The sequence below is a fragment of the Clarias gariepinus genome, chromosome 23, assembly GCF_024256425.1.
Source record: "Clarias gariepinus isolate MV-2021 ecotype Netherlands chromosome 23, CGAR_prim_01v2, whole genome shotgun sequence".
NCBI lineage: Eukaryota > Metazoa > Chordata > Actinopteri > Siluriformes > Clariidae > Clarias > Clarias gariepinus.
The window spans coordinates 12,780,327-12,798,720 of NC_071122.1; the positions used below are offsets into that span (position 1 = coordinate 12,780,327).

At 37.6% G+C, this 18,394-nt stretch overlaps 2 protein-coding genes across 3 annotated transcripts in view; one reads left to right on the forward strand and one right to left on the reverse strand.

The window, feature by feature from the left end:
* Positions 1-225, forward strand: part of cenpp (centromere protein P) — a 91,698-nt gene extending 91,473 nt beyond the window's left edge. The window contains exon 9 of the mRNA XM_053484499.1: positions 72-225. Coding sequence (XP_053340474.1) covers positions 72-190 — 119 coding nt within the window. The 3' untranslated portion in view covers positions 191-225. The remainder of the gene's footprint in view (positions 1-71) is intronic.
* Positions 216-17,641, reverse strand: ippk (inositol 1,3,4,5,6-pentakisphosphate 2-kinase). 2 transcript variants are annotated; one of them, XM_053484495.1, is made up of 14 exons: positions 17,431-17,641; positions 16,133-16,407; positions 14,974-15,033; positions 14,709-14,804; positions 14,525-14,591; positions 12,990-13,111; positions 12,586-12,675; positions 12,226-12,284; positions 9,763-9,835; positions 6,558-6,825; positions 5,009-5,144; positions 4,683-4,785; positions 4,508-4,587; positions 216-2,979 (listed from the first exon to the last, which is right to left on the reverse strand). In XM_053484495.1, exons 4-14 carry the CDS (start codon positions 14,745-14,747, stop codon positions 2,754-2,756), a joined length of 1,263 nt encoding a protein of 420 aa, XP_053340470.1. In that variant the 5' UTR covers positions 14,748-14,804; positions 14,974-15,033; positions 16,133-16,407; positions 17,431-17,641; the 3' UTR covers positions 216-2,753. The 2 variants fall into 2 exon arrangements, with proteins under 2 accessions (XP_053340470.1, XP_053340469.1); XM_053484494.1 differs by lacking the exon at positions 16,133-16,407.
* Positions 17,642-18,394: the final 753 nt, after the last annotated feature.

Below are 18,394 nucleotides of genomic sequence, written 5' to 3' on the forward strand. Positions count from 1 at the left end.
ATTAGGTATTTAAAAAAAAAACTAGCAGTGTAAAAATTCTCCATGTTAAAACTTGCTGTCTTTATTTATAGCTCAAAAACTGGATACAGAAAACGTGTTGGACTCAGCACCAGGCAGCTTCCGGAGTCTTCTGACGGCATTCGGAGTGGAAGCCACAATCGAAAGTTTAATACAGTCTGTATGTTTTTGAACAATCAGGCAACAAACCAAACACATATGTTCTTTATCATTTTATTCAGTATAAACATCATTGTATCTTCACCCATTTAGAAAGTATTAATGCAATCTGTACACATTCTGTCACCACATGTACATGTGTGCACATAGCGCATGTAAATATACATCATTAGACAATAGCTAGAAAAATAAATAATTTAAATAGAAAAATGTGACCGCAAAATCCACTTTATCTTTTGAAATAGTGAACAGTTTAGTCCTTATGTAATCTGCATCACAGTGAGTGTGATTTCTTGAGAGGATTAATAGTAACCTGGGTTTCAATTTAGCAAGTACACATCCTTTAGTTCCTTTGTAGTGAGTCAGTTACTGTTTTGCTCCCTGCAAGTTAACCAGAACAAAAACTTCAAGTTTGGCCTTAACTTTACACTCTTCAGCTTTCAGACACTGCCAGTCAAAGGTTTTCATTTTGTTTAATCGAACTTTTGATTAATTTAAAATCCTGAAAAAATCAACTGTAAAAAAATTGATTAAACAAGTATAAGGGAATTAACTGTTAAAGTGTAAAAATAAGTCATCTGTAGGCATTGATGTCTTGTCAACTGAACTTTATATAGAGCTTTGCTACATTGCCAATTGATGTTTCATGTAATTTTGTCTTAATTAAAAGAAACTGACGAACAACACCTCAACTTAACTTACTGTTTCTGTAGCACTAATAGTGATAAAGGTTGTTTGATTACAGTTTAATGTGTTTGACTGGCAGTGTAGACCAAATATTTTGCTTTGCAACAACACAAACTACAAATCTCGCACCCAGATACATCTGTATCTCTTGCAAAAAGAGTAAAGTAACATTGACATCTGATTTTACGTTAAACTCCAAAAAAAAACAAAAATCTATTTTTTTTTTTTTTACTACTTCACATGTAATGACTACCAAACTAAAATCTGCAGCACAAAGTACAAACATTTACAGAGGTACATTAGGAGCAACAGTAAGAGTTTGCCCAATATTACAGGCTGTTCATGTTTAAATACATGAAAATTCTCTGAACTGTTGATTAAGGCCTCGAGAACTGACATGCGCAAACGCAGTTACAAAATCAAGTCAGGTTACTGAATTGTTCAGTTTTTAACTAAGGAAGAGAAACAGACTTTAGTGGTTTAAAACAACAGACACAGCAATCGCTAGACCACATATAAGCGGGAAGGTAATTATTTTTAATAATAATACTACTAATGATAATAATAATAATATTAACAGCAGCAGCACTGGCCCAAGCAGTGATGCATCTGATGTAATTTATCAGCTGATATGACTCTGAGCTACCAGCACAAATGCAGAAATGTCCTTCAATGTGATGAATAGTGTCACTTTAAGGTGGTCACAAGCAAGTAGTCGTTTACATGTATATCTATAAAAGATTTGGCTATAGTCAACACTGTGCTTTCTGCTGTAATTAAATGGGCCAAACGTATAGGATGAGCCACAGGCAACTCGTTACTCAGAGTCATTTATGATGAGGACAAGCTATTAAAAATTTTACAAACTGCTTTAGGTTACACAAGTTATGGAAAGTGCAGCATGGTTCGCTATACTCTTATGTGCAACATGTTTTTGAATGCCTTTGGTCTACAAGTAAAACCTACATTAACCACCGCTTAATGTTTTAGCCCAGCTCAATTCAGCGTTCTCCAAAAAGGCATTTCTCCAGCACTTACAAGATTAAGGTCTTGGTTTTGTATGGGTTTTTGTTTGTTTTTTGGACCTGGTCCATATCCACTGTACCTGTAGCATACAATATTACTTGTGGTAACTGCACATGTGCTACACTTAAGGTGGACAGAGATTAGGTCAAAAACAGAAGAAAAAAAATTAAACCAAGAAACTTTGTTCATTAAAAACAACGGACTAGAAACAATTTAAGCAGCAAACACATGCAGTGGTTAAACATTGTCATCAGCATGTAAAGCAAAAAAAAATGATTTTTAATCAAAAGCCACATAAAATGTGTTTGAGAAGCTTGATTACCCAACATAAATAAGAGATTATGGTACAGTACTTATTGAACGTACAAAAAGTGATGGCACTGACTGCTAAATGCATCAACATTCAGCCTTCTCACCATATTGTAAATCCTGTTAATGTCAGTGGTCAAAGACCTACACATTATGGAGTAGTAGTCTTGTTTTACGTCAAGTATCCATCTTTATTTTAATCAACTATCACCTTAGTCTCTACATTAAGACACTGTCGCTCCATGCAAGAGAAGAAAGCCACTTTTGGCACTAGAACGCTGTTGTGGGTCACATGACCATCCACTCCCTCTCTCTCTCTTCCTCTCTCTCTCTGTCTGTGTCTCTCTCCATCCTTGTAAAGGTCAGACTCTTTTACATTCCCATCCTACCAAAAAATAAATAAAAATTGGCACACATCTTAAAGAGTGGAAGAATGAACAAATAAAAGCTGTGATCAATACACACAGATGGTGCATTCCATGTTCAGGTTTTGCCTTTTGTCACGGGTCACATGAGAAGCAGAGTGTGGAGCAGGGACGAGAGGAAAGCGAGGTTCATACAGGATGGAAGAGCAGCGTGCAGTCCTGCCGCTCAGTGTAAAGGCTGGAGGGAGGCAGCTCCTGTGTAGCATTTGTGCTCTTTAGGTAATAGTTGACTATTTTGGAGTCAAGTTTGTACTGGTGCGGGATGCTCTCGTACGGTTTGGGGTCCAAATCCAGGATGGAGACGGAGAACGCGAAACGCGATTTTGTAGGCTGGATTTCTAAATGTGGCTGTAGCCTGGGAGGACAAAGAAATAAAAAATAATGAAGTTTAGTTACAGGTAGAGAAACAAGCCACACACACCTTCACATGTTCCATTAGCTGTCCAGGTCTATAACTCTAAATCTGGAGAAATATAGACATTTTATATAAATGGTATTCATGTACCAGTCGTCTCCCATTCAGTACCAATTGTTCCCTTACTGAGTCACTCGCTCCACTTTAGCAAACTGTACATTCTCTTACGAGCTGGAGGTCTTAATTAGTTCGCTTCTGTCTGAGTCATTGTTGAATGAAAGGAAAGAAGCATGAAACCGCATGAGCAGAGTCTGATAATCACACGTCTGTGCAAACACACACACACACAAACACACTACTGAGGAAACAGCGAACACATCAAATGCATCGGGGTTTACTCAGTCAGAGTAACCTAATGATGGGAAAAGAAAATGTTGTACAAGGCCTTAATTTATCATGAGTATAATATGCATTTCTGTTCAAAAAGACAAAGTGGTCACTCGTTTGGAGAACAGCTTACTTTATTCTCATTCAGAACATTCAGTTCTCTTCTTTAAAAACTTTCAGGCCAGCCTGAGACCTGCTCACTACAGCAACCCCTACAATGCTGCAGAGTCTGTTGTACACAGATGATTGCAGCGCAGCCTAGTGGCTCCTGACTTGTTAAACAAAGCTGCTTGTTTTCACCCCATTTGCGTACAGTTCAGTGCAGTGTTGATCACACTAACATTTATACTTATTTCCATAATAATTGAAGCACAATATTACACTTTGTGTGCCTGTTAGTTTTATCGTTTGTATTTACTTTTACAGAATTTGACAGACGCGGTATCCAGAGAGACTTACATTTTTATTGACTAAGCAGTAGAAGCAGGAGTTTGAACTTCTGATCAGTAGTCCAATACCTTAAACACTGAGCTATACCCCTACCCCAATTTTGTGTCAACAGCTCTAAGGCCTTGGGAAATCAGTCACTAAGCAACAAACAAATAGCAAAACAATGCATTCTGATGAAGAAATGTATTACTCTTATTGGTAACATCAGGAGCAGATGAGAAACTTCTGGTAAACTGCTCAAAGCATAAAATTTGCATAGTTTTCCTGCAGCTGTCATAGTGATTGACCGGAAAACTGCTAGTGCTTGTTTTCCACCAACTGTAGATTACAATTGTGTGCCAGACTACAAAAACAACAATTTTTTAATATTACAGTAAATACAAATTGCAGCTTTTAAATGATTTCAAAAATGGGGTTTAATTTGTTTTATTTTTACTTTAAATTTTGTAATAATTATTTTTATATGAATATTTTTGGGTTGTCTCCATGTTTTCTTATGAGGGAAATCTACTTTTATATACGAGTATTTTGATATAAAGGCAAATACTTTTTCATGGCACTGCAAGAAACGTTATGCCTCAACTGTAAGAAACAGTATGAAGAAAGACGCGTTAATCTGGATGGAGATTAAGTGATAAGACCACTATGAAGAGAAATCTTTACAAAGGGTGCCCACATTGTCAATACTCACTTTTCATCTTTTCCACAAGGTGCGAATGTGATCATGATGGAGCAGTCCTTAGCTGTCATTGCTACTCTGTACTGAAGAACCTACAGCATATTTTTTTAGAAGGTAAAGTCAGAACACAATGTTATTAACCGCCTCCAAACACTTGAAAATGGCAAGTATGGTTCTACGGCTTTACCTTTCCGACTGCATATTCTATAGAGCCATCGTCTTCGGGAGGACATGATTTCACCTTTTCCAGGAAATTCACATCGTAAGGACCGTCTATCTGTAATCTGTTCCTAAACCCCAAAGAACATCAATATACTTGTGTATTAGATTATTGTTTACTGTGAATATTATTTAAAGGAAAAAAATGTATATGAAATGAAAAACAAAATCACTCTGCATACATACCCCACACAATAATTACAACTGCTAAACCTTATCCTGTGTGTTTATGCCACCTAGTGCTTACATAGCATCATTACAGTTTATAGAAAGTAGTAAAGGTTTGGAACTAACCTCTCTTTAGGGAACTCCTCCAGGTACTGCTCAACCCTCTTGTACAGCGGGTGGAGACCTTCAATGTCGAGGTTGTCCATCATCTGAGCTTGAAGGATTTTGGCAAGGACACAGTCTTTGGGAAGCCCAGGACTGCCTGTGGAAATAAGACAAAAAGATGAACTGGTGTTATGTCAGGTCTGGTGTAATAAATTCTCATGCTCATAGAAGCAAAGCTTGTAAGCTCATCAGAGTGACATCTTAACATTAACTTCCTGTTTTTCTGAGTTTTAATTAATTAATTTCATCAACGAAAATAATGAAAAATATTCATTGACAACTTTTTTTCCTATAACTAAGATGAGACGATGACAAAACATCACAGATCAAAATCAGTATGCAAAATTGAAAATAAAAAATAAAAAAATAATTAACACCAAGTTCAATGTATAGTATGGTGCAAAAGTCATGAGCCACCCTTTATTTCTTCATATTCAAATAAATTATGTTAAGTAAGGAAATGTTTTTCCTGTGCCTGATAAAAAAAAAAAAAAAAAAAAAAATTATCAATGCAACACCCTCAGCAGCGACCACAATAGATTGCGTTTCCAAGGCAAATGGCAGACTTTACCATAACATACTGCCTTGCTCATGTTTTCATTGTAAAGATGGTAGACGAGAAAAACTTGATACTACTTTGTAAATATTTTGGGAGGAGCAGAGGAGCAAAATAAAAACAGTGGGACATAATCAGTTATTAAACTGTACATTCCACTTGCGGGTTTTTTTTTTTAATTAAATTCTTTTTTATTGATGCACTTCAATTAATCTGAGGTATCCCTGTTTTTCTCATGTGCAACTTTGTGTTGCATGCTTAAGTGTGTAAAGAATTATTATTTATTTTTTTTGCACTAGGCGGGCAAACTAAGAAAATAATTTTTCGCCAAGTACTTAAAGGCATTGAAGCCTTGTCAAAAACTAAAATTGTAAATTAGTAATAAGTATGAAAAATACAAGTGAATATAACATGAATCCCTTCACTGGCACTAAGACACCCACACCTGTTACAGTACAACACTTCTCCTTTATACAAAAAGGATAGTCTATGAAGGTGTGGCGTGTGAGGATTGAAGTGTACAGTATGCATGCAGTATGGATGTGATGTTTAGGTGTCCAAACTTTTGGCCAAACATAGTTTTAGTTTTCTTTAGAGTATGACAGACTATAACTATGTTTTAGGCAAAAAAAAATTGTGTAAATGTTGAAATTCACCATTTGACAGACAGCTGAAATAAAATGTTGTTAAAAATTATGAACGTAGTTTTGTTGAGGTACAGAAAGGATGAGTGAGCAGTAAAGGCATCAGTTTAGCATCTGTGATTTTAACTCTTTTTACCTCACTTTAACAGTTACTTGATAAAAGTATAAAAGGCGAATAAAGTGTACAAGTTCATAACTTTTTTTAATCAAAAGAAAAAAATATATGATCCTTTCTTTAAATGTCGATGTTCAAAATTCACCATTTTACACACACATACACACACACACAAGTGTCAGAAACAACTCTTACCACTGCGTAGCAGATCTCTGTGCAGTGGACTAGCTTCACAAAGCACTCTGCTCTCGGTGAGCTGCATCTTCCTCTGTTCTCCGGAGCGATTTGAGTCTCCGGTGCTCAGCAGAGCGCCACAGATCACCTGAATGAACTCGCTGAGGACGGTTCTGCTGGACTGGTGACCATTGTTGTGGTGGAAGTACGGCCACAGGTGCTGGACAAGCTCATTCAAGTCTGGTTGTTGCTTGGCGTCATCTTTGCAGCTGTATATCAGTTCTCCACCCTGGGCAAAAGACGGTAAAAAAAAAAACGTTTTAAATGCATAAAGAAATGCAAGTAAGGTTACATCACAGCAAATGGATTTGACTTAGGCAGTATTTCTTTTTTTAAAATAATGCAATTTAATTTATTTAAAAGATTTAGTATTGAAAAGCATTTGAGTATTATTAAACCTTAAAGTCAGACTTTACATTCGTTTACCATGGACTAAGTCACTGGTTCACAACTTAACGCAGAGCTGCTTCATTTTACACACAATTATTCCATTTTAAAATGTGAACGGCACAAGGCAAAAAATCAGCATGCAAAATTGAAAATGAAAAAAGACAAGACTAAAATCTGGTTTAAAAAAATAAAAACTAATAAAACATCTGTTTATTTTCGTCAACATTTAATCTTTGTCACAATCCGCTGCGATACGGTGTTCATTCATTAGGGCTACAAGCTCAGTCTTCTTTAACTCTTCGTCATCACAGCAGTATTACTCAGGCAAAAGAGAAGAGCCAAAATGTGTACAGGACAATTGTGAGCCTTTTAGGAGGTACTGCTCATTTGAATATTAATACAGTCATTGAATTTTAATACGAGTTGCTCAGCTGATCATTTACATGTCAACAGATTCCAGTCAACAAATCAGTTCCTGAAGCAAGAATTAGACTGATCAGCCAACAGCCAGGTCTTCTGTATGTAAATGCTTCCAACCCAAGCATCACAAACAAGAAGTAGTATGGATTAAACATGAAATGTAACATGTCTCAAAACTGAATCCTAAAATAACCCTGAACTTTTGCTGTTTTCAAACAATTTACACCAATCTGTTGTTGAAGTATCCTCTGGATAACACATTAAACAGATCCTCATGATCTCCTGACAAATGTCAAAGCAGTAAGACAGTCAAGCTTGTCAGGTTTTCGGTCATTTGGATCATGTCGATTCTGTACCAGTATAACAACTCTGGGACCGGATAATGGTTTGACCCATAAAGGCTAATGAATCCCTGTGGGAAAATCCCTGCTAAACAAAGTGTGCAACTCTGCCCTGTCCTCACCAGTGTAAATTACAACAGGCCTCATAGTTTAACAGCACCCGGCTTCTAAAATGGGAAGGTTAACAAAATGCCACTTTTCATTTGTTTCAGTGAGCTGCTTGACACCACTTTAGTGCTTGTAGTGGCAGATACAAGCAGATCAAATTCCACCTGCTAATTTCTGCAGCATTTAATGCAACGTTCCACAAAAATGTGTAGTAAGTGACCAGGGAGCAACCCATACAATATCATAATACCTACCGTAGGTGCCGATTCAATTTGTATTATGTACATCTATTTTTTACATTTTGTTACAATTCTAAACAAACTTAGCAAATAATTCACCCCTACCACACAGGATGCTGTGCTACCTGCTAATGTGTGAATAGTTTAAAGCATGCCATGTGCAGTGTGATCGAGGAAACACTTTACTACCTCAAAAGCAAAAATATCTAAATGAAAAATAATTTTCAGTGGTAAAGTCACTGGAGATCACTAGTTCGATTCCCAGGTGATGCTGTAGCCTTCTGCAGCAGGGTGGCCTGGAGAAAGCTGATTGGCCGAGCTCTCTCACAGGGTTGGGACGGAAGTTACTTAGCGCGTTCTCTCATAAAAAAAAAAATATATATATATATATATATATATATATATATATATATATATAAAATCAGTTTTGAAGCACATGAATTGCCACAGGCATAACTAAATTTGTAATTTTTCCTTCATCTCTCATCAGTTAAACGTTTAAATAGCATACTTGCATACAGGTAACCAACAGCACAACTCATTTTTAATTCAGAACTGGTTAAACCCAGCGATGTAAACACTTAACAAGAGTCCTATTGGGAAAAGAGGGGGAAAAAAATGCCTCATTACAAAACCTCTTTTGTGTATCAGTGGGTGCGAAATATATTTTCCCCAGTCATGCACCAAGCAACAGGGCACTACTGACTATCCTGTATAATGTCCTATTCTTTTTTTTCTGCTTGCTCAGAAGACAGAGGCACGTGAATTCACAGGTCAAAGGCAGTGAGAAGTCAATCACCACCCCTGCCAGGAACATTGTGTTTGCTCCAACTGCTGCATCAACTGAAAAAGCAGAAAAGTTCCTCTCATATCAGCACGGTGCTAGTCAAACAGTACATAAATTCTATGTGGCTCAACCATATAACCATCAGGTAAGGTAGTAAAATAGGAGGCATTCTTAGAAAAATTATGAGGAACCGTGTTGATAAGCATACAGTAGATACTTAACAAATCCAGGGCTTATTATGTAACTAGCAAAATACTACTTAAAGAAACCTCTGGAGACTTTGCAAAAATGTCGGGTAGCAAAACTGTTCTAATTACTGTAGGGAATTGTTTGTAGTCCAAAATGGAGTGATCATGACATCTGATTAAAGAACTTTTTGGTCTCGTCAAAGAAGGGTATCCAAATTCAGCCGGGATAGTGTACAGGTCACCTGGTAATTAAACATCAACATATTTTGTGTATTTTTTGCTGTATGACTCCACACTGTCCAGTCTTAAAAACCTTTATTTGCCATCTTTTTTAATCAGCTAGATATGAACATTTATATGTTGTAGGTCACTATAGGAGGAATGCATTACATTACTTTAAAACTAGGCAAAAGGTCACTTTTTAAATCACAAGATATGCACTCCACCCACCACAAAGACAGGGAAATCCCACTGTGACAGAAGACTAGCACCAGAGTCTGAAAGTGTACTAGTGTGATAATGCCTGGGTGGACATTTCAGAATGATGATGATGCAATCGATAACTGGTGTCTCAGTCTCTCTTATGTAACACAGATTATTTCCATGGGTTTATAGGCTCAGACTTTCACTCCGAAGCATTGTAATATGATGAATTATGATGATTTATAAACCCCCACAAGCTATTTTACTTACCTTGAAAATTTTTAAATTATTTTGTGGTTCTTCCAAAAGGTTCTTGATTGCAATATACATTCGCTGTTTGCTCCTACAAAAAAAAAAAGGAAATGCAAATTAGTGCATGCAGCTTCTTGTCTTCAAGACCTATACCATACTTTGTGCAACAGAATGCATCACAAAGTTATATTTGTGCGTCATGCTTCAGTGAAAGCCAAAGATGGGCAACTGTATTTGTATTTCATGTTCATTTGTGAGTCATGAGGTAAATTATTAACCCAAAAGGCACCCATTACAAAAGGTCTGCTGTGGAAGAGTGATATGATTCTTATGTGGCTGGATAACAGAAGCCTGACCAAAGTTCATTCATTAACTTTGAGTTAGTGATGGATCACTAAATGAAATCGTATATAAACAGTATATTTAAAATGTGTGAAGATGATGGGATTAAAAAGCCTAAAAAAATTACATTAACACCACTTTTCTATTAATGCAGTAAAATTAGCTGTTTATTTGTATACAGTGAGTATGCTTTAGCATCAACTGGGCTTTAATAACTATTGATTATTGTAAAAATATAATCATAAAAAAAAACTAATAAATAAAATCCTCTATGGAATCAATAAGCAGCCAAATTTCCCATTATACACTTTTAAATAATGTGCCTATGGTGGAGTAGTTGGGTATTTATCAGTTGATTGATTAGTTAAATGGGTCTCAAAATTCTAAAACACAAGCCTTCATGACTTTAGCTCCTTTATATCAGGTTACTTGGCAGGGCCGACTGCTGCTTCATTGCCCTAGAGCTTCCTGAGCCACCAAACATTCTGACATCATTATTTCTTTTGCAGGACTTCTAAAGACTTCCTCTTCAGGCATTATAGGGGCCCACACACAATTTACGAATGAAATGATCTTTTTGTTACCACCAAGAGCCCTCTTAACCCCTGCAGGTTCAAAGCCTTCGACTGTTACAGTACATGCATGTTTTTACAAGTCTATCTGGATAAGACTGTTTGCTAAATGACTAAATATAAACGTTAGTATTTAATTCCATCCAGCTGGTCTAGTGTTTGGCATGTGTGTTACGTTTCTCAACCTCGATACACACCTAGCTTGTAGGAGTACATTATAGATCATCCCTTCCTGGTACAGTGTGTGTGTGTGTGTCTGTGTGTGTCTGTGTGTCTGTGTGTGTGTGTGTCTGTGTGTGTCTGTGTGTGTCTGTGTGTGTCTGTGTGTGTCTGTGTGTGTCTGTGTGTGTCTGTGTGTGTCTGTGTGTGTCTGTGTGTGTCTGTGTGTGTCTGTGTGTGTCTGTGTGTGTCTGTGTGTGTCTGTGTGTGTCTGTGTGTGTGAAAAGTGCGATAAGAAGGCCAGAAATCCATGAAGCATAGCGAGAAGCTCTAATTTTTGTTAGTGATGGGAATCACAACATTACCTAATTTTTATGCTTTTAAATAATGCTAGCTTGAATCTGACTATTTTCAGTGTTTCCCACAAGTCTGAAATATACTTGCAGTATTAGCCAGCGGAACGGGCCAGCATTACCTGCCGCCAGCACAAAAGTGGTCAACTATATACAACAAACAAATACCCATGACTTTAATATAATAATTAATTTTTCTTTTAATTTATTTTTCAGAGATTCAGTCTACTAACACTCCCCTCTATCTACCCATATGTGAAGAGGCTGGGGTCAGGGGTAGCTCATTGGACTATGGACTATGGTTCTGAAGGGCCCAAGTTCAAATCCCACGACCACCAATTTGCCACTGTTGGGACCTTAATGCCCTTAACCTCACGCTCAGATGCTCAAAGAGATAAAAGTTATTCTAGATAAAGGCAAGCCCTAAATGTAAGATTTTCTTATTAATAAAACTAGTAAGAACTAAACGCTCTGTGGTGTATAAAAATGACACTAACACCAGCACATAGCCCTTTAAACCCAGAAAATTTTTATCCCTTTTATTTTTTTGCATTATTATGTTTTAATAAATGATATATAAGGATGCAAAGTTAAATGGTGTTATTATTTTTATGGCAGCTGGAATCTGCTGCATTAACTGCCTCCCAGCACACCGTTTAAGGTAGCAGAAGAAACAGGTAGCACTAGCGCAATTGGGAACTGTCCCGTACTGGTTAATTGATTGTGGGTGGCGTTGTTCTCCTGGAAGAACAGGCAAATATTCTTGGGCAGCCATCAATATACTTCGACAGTCCGCCAAAGTACAAGATGTGTAGGAAACATTGATATTAATTTAAGTGGAAAAAAATTAATGGGGGGGGGATAACCACTATGGTATGCTTAATCAAATTTGCCTAATAAAATTTGTACTGAAGGAGTCAATGAATGTCTCTAACCTTCACTGTCTGTTTCTGACCACAGTAGCACTCATGGCGCAAGTTTTTTTTTTTTTTTTTGCAAGTCTTTTTTTGCATTGCAAGTCTACAATGTGCATTATGATTTCCAAAACAACTTACCCTGAGAAGAGATCCAAGGGGCAATATCTGCTTAACCTGTTCCACTTCCCATTGGCTACCTACACATGGGAAAACAAAACAAGACGCAGACAGATTTGCATCACATTTGCAGTTAAGCTCAATATACACTTGCATAACAAAACATCAAAACTGCCTGCTATCATCATTAATTAAAGTAATCACAATAACAAGATAATGTGTTTAGTGACGGTACAATCACATTAAATTACAATGTCCATCAGTGAATGAAGCACTTTAAGGTGACCGTTCCCAGCTGCCTGCTAATACAGAACAGAAAGCAGAAGCGTGGCAACTTGTTCCTGTTAGCATGTAGCACAGTTGTCTTACACTTTTCCTCACCTTAAAATGCTGATGCATACAAAATCGGCACACTTTACGCTTGCATTCCTTGGTAACGTGTCTTGAAAAGGGTAGAAATCCACATTTTGGCTGGGGAAAATAAATAAATAAAAGTTACATTCATGGCCAATACTGAAAAACACCCACAAAATGCAATTAAGCAACTAAACTATACGTCAAACTAAAAAAGAAAAGAAGCTCAAAATTTTAGACAAAATTAAATCTAGAACACCATTGAAGATTGTAGAAAGCTAGCTACACTTCAAGAAATGCATCACTCTATCCACGTTTCCACTGCTACAAACTGTCCATGATTGGAGCAGAGGCTTATGGCATTTAACAGCATATGTCAGCTGCCTACAGAGTGTCATGTCAATGCTCTTGAAGTGTCTTATTATTTTTACCTTAATTTCTACACACAGAGGAGGTCGTAGATCTCCAAAGTGGCATGGCGAGAGGTGGGTGAGGTTGGGAAGGCACAGGCCACATCCACTGAAAGTGTCCATCACTTTATCGCACCGCAATTCTGCATGATAATGGGGAAAAAGTAGAAGTTCCTCAGTGCGGAACAGGAACTGGATTAACCCACAGAGAAGTAAAACTACATTTAAACAATGATAAAGGTTTTCCAAAAGGCAGATGGTCACAGGGAACAGCTGGAGTTCATCAGTAGGACATGGAAAATTTTTAAAAATTAGCCAGGGGAGTTCTGTAAACATTTGCTTATTTGTTGGATGCCACAGAATTTTGACAGTCATTTTGACTAGCAAAGTTGACGCAATCAAATATCCAAATACTAAACAGTCATAGTGCCCAGACTTCTTCTGATTATCATTGTTTAGAGCCTCATGTAATTTGCAGAACTATTACATCTGGCTCATGTGAAGCCAATTCTCTGCATGTTTATATGGTGTGTACTGCTGCATGACCAGCATTGTCCAGGATGTTTATTGTAATGTGCAGCACTGCACTTCTTGCTTAGCTGGAAGTAGATTCACATCCTGATCATATCTTAAGTTTGATTAAATTTACTGCCTGGCCAAAAAAAACGAACTATTCCGAATGGGTCAAATTACTGGGCTGCCACAAGCCAGGGAAAAAAAATTGACATTACTGGAACTGGATTAAGATTATCAAAATGACAGGATAGTTCTGAACTGTCAGCTTTGTGAATGAAATGTGGTCAAAGAAAGATCAGTTAATCACTTGAAGTTGCATGGTTAAAAAAAAAAAAAAAAAACAGGAAAAACTATCACTATGCTTAATAGTGAAATTAAGAGCATTAAGAGCACACGCATGCACGCACAATGTGATGAGAACTCTCAGGATTAGGACTAAACAGCTGTGTGACCATAAGAAAATCATCAAAAGACTTAAATTTTCTAGAAATGCACCATCATGCGTAGTGGCCACTGTACAAGCCACTAGAGGCAGTGTTATGATCTGGTGCTGCTTCAGTTGGTCAGGTCTAGGGTCAGCAATGTTATGTGGAAATGAAATGAAGTCAGCTGACGACCTGCATGTACTGAATGACCATGGTATCACATCAATAGATTTTTTTCCTTTCCTTATGAAACAGGCATATTCCAGGATTCAAATTGTGAAAGTGTGCTTGTGGGAGCATAAAGAGTCATTGTCATATATAAACTGGCCACCACATTGTGTGCTGTAATTAAAATTAATGGTAAATTAAATCTTAGAATGTGTGTTACCTTTATTGGTGTTTTCTTTTTCTTTAGTTATGCATACAGTGTTTCGTGTGTTTCACTGAGGTGCTAAAGGGACAATATTTTATTCTAATGTATATGGGATGGCGTCAAATTTACTCGGGTCAGGTCTTACTTACATGCATACAGATAGGTAAATATAGACACACAGTTAGGGACACACGCAGCAATCAAAAATTGTGAAATGGTTACATCTGCTTCACTTTCTTTACCTGGGCGTTCTTGCTGGATCTTTAAAGACAGCTGCCGTACAAAGTCCAATGGGAGTTTAACAACTTCCTGTCAACATTTAAAACAATATGTTTCAAAACACTCATGGTTACACCCTGTGATCAAGCAAAGCAATCACAGTTATTTGTTTAATCTTTCTTTAAAAAAAAACTTCAATTAACTTACTCCACTGTGCACATATTTCTCCCCCAACATGGGCTTCATGACATTTCTGCTATAATCCACTATGTTAACTATGTGCTGGAAAGCTTGCTCTGTCGTCTGCATGGGAGAAGAAGAGAAGATAAACCACTTCATGCATTTTGAAACACATGAGCTCCTTCACATGACAACATTAACGTCCAGTATGACAGCCACATGTTTAAGGAAAGGGCAGAGTACGTAGGACTCTTTTACCACCAAATATTAATAGAATGAGACAATCGTGTACCTGATGCGTGTTTTCTGCATCTTCGGAAGGGTATTTCAAAAGCCGGAGGACTCTGGAGTGCTGAGAAACAAAAAGCACATGTCAGTGCTCAATTGATACAGCTCCATTAAAAGATACCAGTTTGGTCTGATGAACTTTCTATCTGATGTGAGCTCCTTTTTCGTGTCTATCCGTGAACGGCTATTAAGCTTTTTAATACATTTAGCCCAACTTTTAACTGAGATAAAGCAGACCATACATTATCTTAGACCAGACATTATCTTAATAACTTAAACAGAAGTATTAATTACTATGTTACAAGCAAACATACTTTTGTCCACACAAAACACCACACCCACAGTTCTGTGCCAGAATCTGTGTGCCAGAACACAGCTACAAACAAGTACAGTATGGTTAGTCTGGTTTTTTTTTTTGTTGCCGTTAATAGCCGGTATTTTCCAACTCAGATAGAAGTGGATAGAAGGTATGTCAAAAACACAGTGTCAACATGCACACTAATAATCTGATTACCTAACTTCAGAAGACTACTTTAGTACTCATGCAAATACAGCCCTGACAGCTGTTAAAGCAGACGTCAATAATCTGGTATCTTTTTTCTTCACTTGTACATTAACCAAAAATAAATAAATAAAAAAGGTAACCCAAACGCATTGATTCATAGAGACTTAACCCATGAACCAGACCCAACACCACTCAACGGACATTTGTTTAACCCTGTATAAACCAGCTGTAGCAAAAGTGCACAAGCCAAGATTTCCTGAAGTCAGGCAAGTTAAAAATAAATAAATAAATCACACTGAAACTCTTACGTCTTCTCTACGCCTACCTCTCTAAAATCTTCAGTGACGTTCTAGATTTAATTTGGACTAAAAATTTGAGCTTCTTTTCATTTTTAGTTTGACGTATAGGCCTATTTTCACTTCTGCTAATGGTTTCCTGTATCACCCACAATGCTACCTGCTGACAGTGGCGCAGTGGGATTTAGCCTTAACTTTAATTCAACCACGATAAAAGACACAGGCGCAGCAGAGCACTAACCCTTCAGCCTGTCCGGCTCTCGCATGTCCTCACCTGTACAAACCTGATCTTAAAGCTTTAACTTTATCAACACACCATCAGAAATGTCATAGGGCATGACATCTCATCGTTCGTCAACTACCTGAGCAGAACCTCTACAGTAACCCGTGTCACCACTGACTGGAACATGGCATTCAACGTCTTCCTTACATTAGATAAGCAGATTAATATATACTTCATTTGTCCCGAAGGAACTTCCATAAAGATGTCATTATTATGATATGAACATCACTAAAAACAGTGGGAGACAAAAGAAGGGTTTTCCATTGAATGTGTTTCTAGGTGGAGTTTTCTCATAAGCGTAGGTTGGTCAAATTCCTCTCATTTTCTCGCGGTTATTCACACATGTTCAGTGTCCTTAAAAAAAAAAAACACATGAATATAAAATGTCTCTCATAATACAAGAGATAATGTAAACTGTGGTCATTTTTACAAACAAACAAATAAATAAAAACAGGAAACTACATGTAGTCCTCTAACTGGGTATAAAGGCTTGGTTTCTCTGTATATGACCAAAGCTGGGCAAGAATAAGCTATTTCTTTAAAATATTTTTTTTTTCCAAAAAAATAAACAAAATAATAATACAGAAAAAATAAAATAAATCGTGGCTGTCTGATATATGGTTTTATCACTAAACTGAGGAAGAAAATCAGAGCAGAATGATTTAGAGGATCTGCAAAGAGAACAGGCCAAAATGTAGGAAGGATCACTTCCTCCGTCTCCTAGGCATCAGACTAAACGTCAGTTAAACCATCTCTTATTAGAAATAAATGTACTGATTTGTTCATACTCAACAGTCGGGTCGCAGATACTCAGCTGTTTTAGGGCTTCTCTCCACAACTAACACATCTTAATGATTTATCACGGGGGGAAAAGGCATCAGATTAACGTTTTTACGTTTGCTTTACCAGGACGTGTCTCTCATCTCGCCTAACTGAATGAATAACACAAGGACTGATGTCATAGACATGTGGCGTAAACTTGGATAACTAAGTACTTACGATACCGGTTCGATCAATGCGAAATAATTCTAACAAACTTATTTAACAAGATGTCTGTGTAAAAGTGTAAACAGTAAGTAAAGACTGACGAAGTAAGCAGATGCTAGTCAGTGCTGTGTGTGTGTTTATATATGTATAGAATAAGGCAACGTAGCGCGTGACACTCTAACGCTTCTTAGCAACTTAGCTAATGTTAAAAAATAAACCGCCAAACTTTCAAACAAAACAAAGCTTTAACATATATAAATGTAATATCTCTGGCAGCTCTGTTTAGGTACAACACCGGTTTTGTTAAACGCTAGCTTTGTTTTTGTTCCCCGTGAAGCGTGTGAGCGCTAATTAGCCGAGGCTAGCCCTGTCTCTGCCTGTCACAATTACCTGGATGTGAGAAACAACAAGGCTCTTGTTCCCTTCGCCGTGGTATTTCCAGTCGTTTTCGTCCATTTTGTCTAGTTCCATAACACGGCGGTGAGTACGGGGTGTTTCGTGTTGTTACGCTGAAAAAGTAAGAACGCAAATCTGACACTAACAGCTGACTTAGGCCAAGCGCAAACTTGGAGAAGTGGAGCAACCCAGGCGCCGCCGGACTCCTCTCTCACCCACACTGAGGAAGGAGAGAGTGCGCCCACCGCGTCATCAAGGGCACGCGCTGTCTTCACTCCGATTGGCTCCTGGAATTCAGAGGCGCGTTCTGATTGGTTCGTCGCTCCAGCTGAAATAAAAAAGAGGCCAGGTCCGGGAGAACAATCAATCCGAACGCGCGTCTAAAAAGAGGCGTGGACAACCAATCACAACGCGCGACTGAATTTTCAGTTCTTTTTTGTAACAAAAATAAATAATAATAAAAAAAAAAAAAAACATTTTACCGGGCAATAGGTTTCACATTGACTACGTGGTTAGCACTGTGGCCCTGCACTTCCACGGTGAGGGGTTGAATCTTACCTGCAGTGTGTGTGTGTGTGTGTGTGTGTGTGTGGAGTTTGCATGTTTTCATCATGTTTGATGGGTTTCCTCTGGGTACTTCGGTTTCCCCCCGAGTCCAAAGGCAAAGACATGCATTGTAGGCTAACTGGTGTTTACAATTTGCCCAAAGTCTTTCAACTTGGGGTTGCAAGATGTCAAGGTACTCAGCAACACAACTTGCTGCAAGCAAAAAAATTTTGCATATATAAAATCAAATCTTTGTAGTGTATATAGCATAGTCTATGTTTAAATGTTATTTATTACATTTTAGTAACTCCAACTAGTCAGAGTCACAGAGGATGCAGACCGTCTCAGAAACACTTGATAGTGAAATAACACCTGGATGGGATCATGCAATCGCGCACACACACACACACAC

What these genes read in the sequence shown, in the direction of transcription:
- ippk (XM_053484494.1), bottom strand. Translation starts at nt 17,511, where the DNA reads ATGGAACTAGACAAAATGGACGAAAACGACTGGAAATACCACGGCGAA. An exon ending in ATGCAGAAAACACGCATCAG is followed by an intron (nt 14,805 to 14,973) that starts GTACACGATTGT and finishes TCTCCCATGCAG; the next exon opens with ACGACAGAGCAAGCTTTCCA. An exon ending in ATAATTTAAAAATTTTCAAG is followed by an intron (nt 6,826 to 9,762) that starts GTAAGTAAAATA and finishes TCTTTTGCCCAG; the next exon opens with GGTGGAGAACTGATATACAG.